General features: G+C 42.3%; 1 protein-coding gene across 1 annotated transcript in view; it reads left to right on the forward strand.

Annotated features, from left to right (window-relative positions):
- Positions 1-3,765: 3,765 nt before the first annotated feature.
- The window catches only part of LOC143297689 (uncharacterized), a 117,507-nt gene continuing 115,217 nt past the window's right edge, over positions 3,766-6,055 (forward strand). The window contains exon 1 of the mRNA XM_076610109.1: positions 3,766-3,830. Within this exon, the coding sequence (XP_076466224.1) occupies positions 3,766-3,830 (65 nt within the window). The remainder of the gene's footprint in view (positions 3,831-6,055) is intronic.

The following is a 6,055-nucleotide window of genomic DNA, read 5'->3' on the forward strand; positions in this document are numbered from 1 at the left end:
ACAAAACAAAGGCATTGAATCCACAGCAGAATACCAGATGATTACTTGATCATGCTCCCATGATTCAATAAGAACACATTTTTTTCTTCATTTTTTTTTTCTTCTTTTCTTTTTTTAAAAATTATTCTTAACGCTGTATAAAGTCTTAAATACATTTTATGTTCATTGATAGTAGTTTTGTAACGAATACGAAATTTAAGGTATACGAGTATATTTATAAACAACTAAACAAAACTACGTCTATAGTTATGATTGATCTGCGTCTGCAGGTGACGCTGTCTTGATGTCTGTCATCTTATCGCCTGGTTAGTCTTGGTGTTCGGGTGTTTTTATCACTTGTCACTAAAGGAAGACGGTGGCATGAGTGGTTAAGACGCTCAGCTGCCAAGACAGAGAGTCCGTGAGGGTGTGGGATCGAATCCCGCTCTTGCCCTTTCCTTTCTTCCAAGTTTGACTAACTGGAAAATCAAACTGAGCGCCTAGTCTTTCGGGTGAGACGATAAACCGTGGTCCCGAATGTGCTGATAACGGCAACTGAGCAAAGGCCACACACACACACACACACACACACACACACACACACACACACACACACACAAAGAAAAAAAAAGGATGGATGGAGATATATATATATATATATATATATGCACGTGTGGTATGTGTGAATGTGTGTCTTCATGTTTTACATTTATTTGCTTATCTATCATCATTGTTGTCTTATTTATTTATTTATTATTATTATTTTTATCATTATTATCATTACTACTACCTTTTTTATATTATAATTATTATTTATTTATTTATGTAAGCTTATCTATTATTTATTCACCTTTTTTTTCTCAAGGCCTGACTAAGCGCGTTGGGTTACGCTGCTAGCAGGTCAGGCATCTGCTTGGCAGATGTGGTGTAGCGTATATGGATTTGTCCGAACGCAGTGACGCCTCCTTGAGCTACTGAAACTGAAACTGAAACCGTATGTACAACACGTCCTTTAGCGCACTGAAGAAGAACCCACGGCAACTAGAGTGTTGTCGTCTTGCAAAAAGTATATAAAAAGAAATCCATTCTGATAGGTAGGTATACATAAATTCAAGTTTCAAGTTTTAATTATCCTTTCACTCCTATTGGAGTATGGAGGATTACTGCAAAATAATCTTTTCGTGCCCAGAACAAACATTTCCAAATACACAACAATATCACATAAAAGTTGAGAAAACACAAATGTCTTTTAACTCCAAAAGTATAACTAGGCAACATTTGCAAATCTAATCATCTTACTTACAGCGAAAATGACTTTTTTGCCTCCTTTGAGCATATTACAAAAATTAAAAAACGATTTTGGAGACAAATATTTTTTTTTAGGAACATATCTGTTTCGTAACTGATCATAATTGGGACATTCCATTATAAAATGAAACTCATCACCAATCACAGACATGTTACAAACCTTACAAAACCGTAACTCTCGTGGTATGCCTTTGTGTCTCCCTGTTTCTATTTCCAGCTTATGATTACTACTTCGAAAGTACTACTTCATAAGCACGCACTCAAGGCCTACGTTGCGTTATGCTGCTGCCGGGCATCTATCTGCCTCAGTGGCAGATGTGGTGTAGCGTTTATGGATTTGTCCGAACGCAGTGACACCTCTTTCATTAAGGAAATGAAACTGAAACTGAAACACTAACGTGATTGAGAGATACGTCAGTATCCCGACTGGTGGTACTGACGTCAATGTCGTTCATTAAGGTAAACAGCTACAGCAACTGACATGATAGGACTGTGTCACTCTCACTGTTACCGAAGCTGAATTGTACTTTCTGTCTCTGTCTCTGTCTCTGTCTGTCTGTCTTAGTGTCCTCTATCTCTGCCTCTCTCTCCCCCCCCCCCACTCACACCCCCTTCCTTCACCCACTCTCTCTCTCTCCTCCTCCTCTCTCTCTCTCTCTCTGTCTCTCCCTCTGAGTGTGTGTGTGTGTGTGTGTTTGTGTTCTTTGTCACCCTCAATTTCTCTCTCTCTCTCTCTCTCTCTCTCTCTCTCTCATCTTACTTTTTTTACTGTGTTTTTGTTGGCTGGCTGGCTGTCTGTCTGTCTGTCTGTCTGTCTGTCTCTCTCTCTCTCTCTCTCTCTCTCCCTTCGTGTGTCTGTATCAGAATCGGTCGCTCTGTTTGGCCGAGTCTGTTTCTGTCTGTTTCTCTCACTGTCGCTCTCTCTCTCTCTCTCTCTTTCTCTCTTTCTCTACACCGCAGTAGTTCTCTCTGTTCTCTCTCGCACACACACACGCTCTCTCCCTCTCTCTCTCTCTCCCTCTCTCGGGAAGGTCAGTCCGGCCCACGGCACTGAGCCCAAAACGCCAACGAACGTCACTCACTCACTTCATTGGCTGGCAGCCGATTAACCTGGGCGTGGCCACGATGACAACACTCGGTGGGCGGGGACTTGAGCAATGGAAAGGCGGGAAGGGGGAGAGGGAGGAGGGAGGGCGTCGACGAGAAGGGGGGACGACGCGCAGGGGAGCGGTAGGGGGCGGGGCTAACCCTTCCCTGACTGACAGGTCGCGTGCCAAGGGTGGCGGGCAGGAAAGAGGATCAGCGTGTCCTGTGTCGGAGGGGGCCTTTCTTTCTATATGAATCATATCCAAGCAATGGCAGCACACCACCCTTCTCGAGGCCCGGGCCATTTAAAATTTTGATCAGGGTTTGCCCCTGAAAGAGGAGGGCAAAGGGGATTGGGGGGTGGGGTGGCGAGCTTAAACCCGCCCAGCGTATCGTATCTTTCAAGTCGAGGACTGAGGGCCACTTTTGGAGACTGGTGTGAACTTGGTCACGACTTTGGTGACAGTGCAAAACTTGTTTGGGGCGCTCGGCATTGCGTGTTGCGTGTGTTTTGTTGTCAGTGGTGGACTGCCTGGTGGAAGTTTTGCAAGAGAGAGAGAGAGAGAGCGAGAGAGAGAGAGAGAGGGGTGGAGGGGTGTGGAAAGAAGGACATTTCAGTCACCGACGCGTTCGTTCTTTCGTTCGTTCGTTTGTTCGTTAACTGCTACTACCACCTGATCACGCACGCGCGTGCACTTCCGGAAGTATGGCTGCGTCCACAACCAACAACAACGTAGACACCACTACTACTACTTCTACTATTACTACTACTACTACTACGAGAACACAGTGTCTCTTAACTGCTTGGGGTTTTGAACTGTTCGTTTTAATTGCTTGGTGATTTATTGATTTGTTTTATTTTCCAAAAAAACACAGCGAGATAAAGAAAAGGAACAACAGCAACTGACCACATAACAAAAAGACAAAAAGAAAGTTTGGGAACAAAATCGCTGTTCAATCATTCGCTGATTAATCGGAAACTTTTCTTCCAAGTGATACCACGTTTTCCCGAATTCTGAGCTTAGTGACGAAATTTTGTTGATCGGTGGGTTTTTTCTTATCATATTTTTTTTTAGAAATTTGTCTTTATTGGTTTTGTATTGGGTTTTTTCAGTGTTGCGGTGTTGCTTCTTTCTAAAAAGTTTTTGGTTGTCTATATTATGGAGTGATGGCGGCTTCTTCCTTCCACGGACAAGCGATGTGAAAGCTGAACTGAGAGTCAGTGTGACTTTGAGGTTCGGATCTTGCCGTAATATTCACAGTCAGTCGTGTCTTGGACCAGCAGCAGCAGCAGCAGCAGCAGCAGCAGCACTGAGTAGTGAAGGTTCTGGCACCGAGCAAGGGTGTCAGGCCGCTGCGGCGTGACACGGTGGCCCCGTGGGTTAGACATTGATGGTGGAGGACTGGGTGATCAGAACCATGTATGCCACCAAGAGACGGCGACGTACTGTGAAGAGGTGAGTGAGTCAGTGAGTGAGTCAGTGAGTGAGTGAGTCAGTGAGTCAGTGAGTGAGTGAGTGAGTGAGTGAGTGAGGGGCGGGCCTCTTGATGATGATGATGATGTTGATTGTGGTCAGTGGTGGTGGATGATGCATCGATGATTCAAGTCAAGCCTTTTTGAAGACCCACCTCTTCCCAAGATAGCCTCCCTCTCATGCCTCTTACTTGTCTTCAGTTTCTCCAGTTTTGAAGATGTGCATGCGTGTGAATGACTCAGTGGTATGAGCGCTTTGATTTGTCTCTGCACAAGATTCAGCGCTATATAAATACAATTATTATTATTATTATTGTTGTTGTTGTTGTTGTTATTGTTATTATGTTGGTGGTGGTAGTGGTGGTGGTGGTGACGATAGATAATGATGATAATGGTAGTGGTGACGATGTATGGTGATGATGATAATGTTGTTTGTAAGTAGTGGTTGGTAGTGGTGGTGGATGATGATGGTGATGGTGTGTTGGTGGTGAGTATGAGTCACCATATTTGTTAGATTTCATGCTAATAACTCCGGAAAAATCCCCAATCTGTGTAGAGGTGATGATTTTCATAATAAAGTATTCGAATCGTGATCAGGACCATGAGGAGAAAGAGGAGGAGGGAAGAGTTGATCAACAGTTTTAGTTGTCACTAAATTGAAAGGACTACGCGGGGTTGTGGGGAAGTTGTTGTTGTTGCTGTTGTTTTGCCTGCAGATTATACTAAGGTTGATCAGAATTGCAGTGAAAAAAAGTAGCGGGGGATGGTGGAGGTGTAGACGAACGACAATATTATAAGTAATAACAAACAAACAAACAAAAAAAGGTTTTGGTTTGTGAACATGAGAGAAATCACTATCGTGCAGATGATAATGGCGATGACAATGATGATGATAATAAGTATAATTATAACTATGGAAAAAAAAAAAGTTTCATGTCAGTGAGTAATGACACAGATTTTGTGAAGTCGTGAGAATTATCATTCAAATATATAGGCTATGCATACTGATGATGATGATGATGATGATGACATAGGTCAACAAACATGTATGATTTCATATCGCTCTGGGATGGTGCTCATTACTGGAAAAAAAATCGCGATAATTGTACAGAGGATAATGATAGTGTAAATGTTGTCAGTCAACAAGATAATTATACAACGGCTGTATTTAATCAATTCATAAACTGATGCCTTGTATTATGAAGAAATGAGACATTATAACCACACATTTCTTTTTGTTGATGATGATGATGATGATGATGATGATGATGATGTAGATCGACAAAGATCTGTTAGTTCACGTCACATATCTAAGACGCCATAACACGAGGAAATCAGATTTCTTTTCATTATGTTAATGAATCACTTATGAAGGCGATGCATTTCAAGGTATGTTTTGAAGCCGTTCTGCGAACAACAACCAACCAACCAACAACAATTATTCATTTACTGGTGTTTTTTTTTCTGCAACAATGATGCGTTTATAGTCATAGAATACAACAAGTAGGGCCAGTATTTTATACAAAGTCAACTGACAAACATTTTGAATAAAAGATTAGGCTATGTCAATAATGGTAATGGAAGTAAAACGAAAACAGAAACTGAGAGAATGAAAGAGCGGAAAACGAACAAGAGAACTGGGTTTTTTTTTTTTCGTTTTCAAATATACGACCACGTCAAACAAGGTTATCAGACCTTATACACCCTTGTTGTGTTACAATGTGTGTGTGTGTGTGTGTGTGTGTGTGTGTGTGTGTGTCTGTGTCTGTGTCTGTGTGTCTGTGTGTGTGTCTGTGTGTGTCTGTGTCTGTGTGTGTGAGACGGGTGTTTGAATATGAATAATTATGTGCAAGTGAAAACAGACAGACAGACAGACACACTGAGTGAGACAAAGCAGTGTGTGTGTGTGTGTGTGTGTGTGTGTGTGTGTCTGTGTCTGTGTGTCTGTGTGTGTGAGACGGGTGTCTGAATATGAATAATTATGTGCAAGTGAAAACAGACAAACACACCGAGAGAGAGAAAGCAGTGTGTGTGTGTGTGTGTGTGTGTGTGTGTGTGTCTGTGTCTGTGTCTGTGTGTCTGTGTGTGTGAGACGGGTGTCTGAATATGAATAATTATGTGCAAGTGAAAACAGACAAACACACCGAGAGAGAGAAAGCAGTGTGTGTGTGTGTGTGTGTGTGTGTGTGTGTGTGTGTGTGTGTGTGT

The sequence above is a fragment of the Babylonia areolata genome, chromosome 23, assembly GCF_041734735.1.
Source record: "Babylonia areolata isolate BAREFJ2019XMU chromosome 23, ASM4173473v1, whole genome shotgun sequence".
In the NCBI taxonomy this organism is placed as follows: domain Eukaryota; kingdom Metazoa; phylum Mollusca; class Gastropoda; order Neogastropoda; family Buccinidae; genus Babylonia; species Babylonia areolata.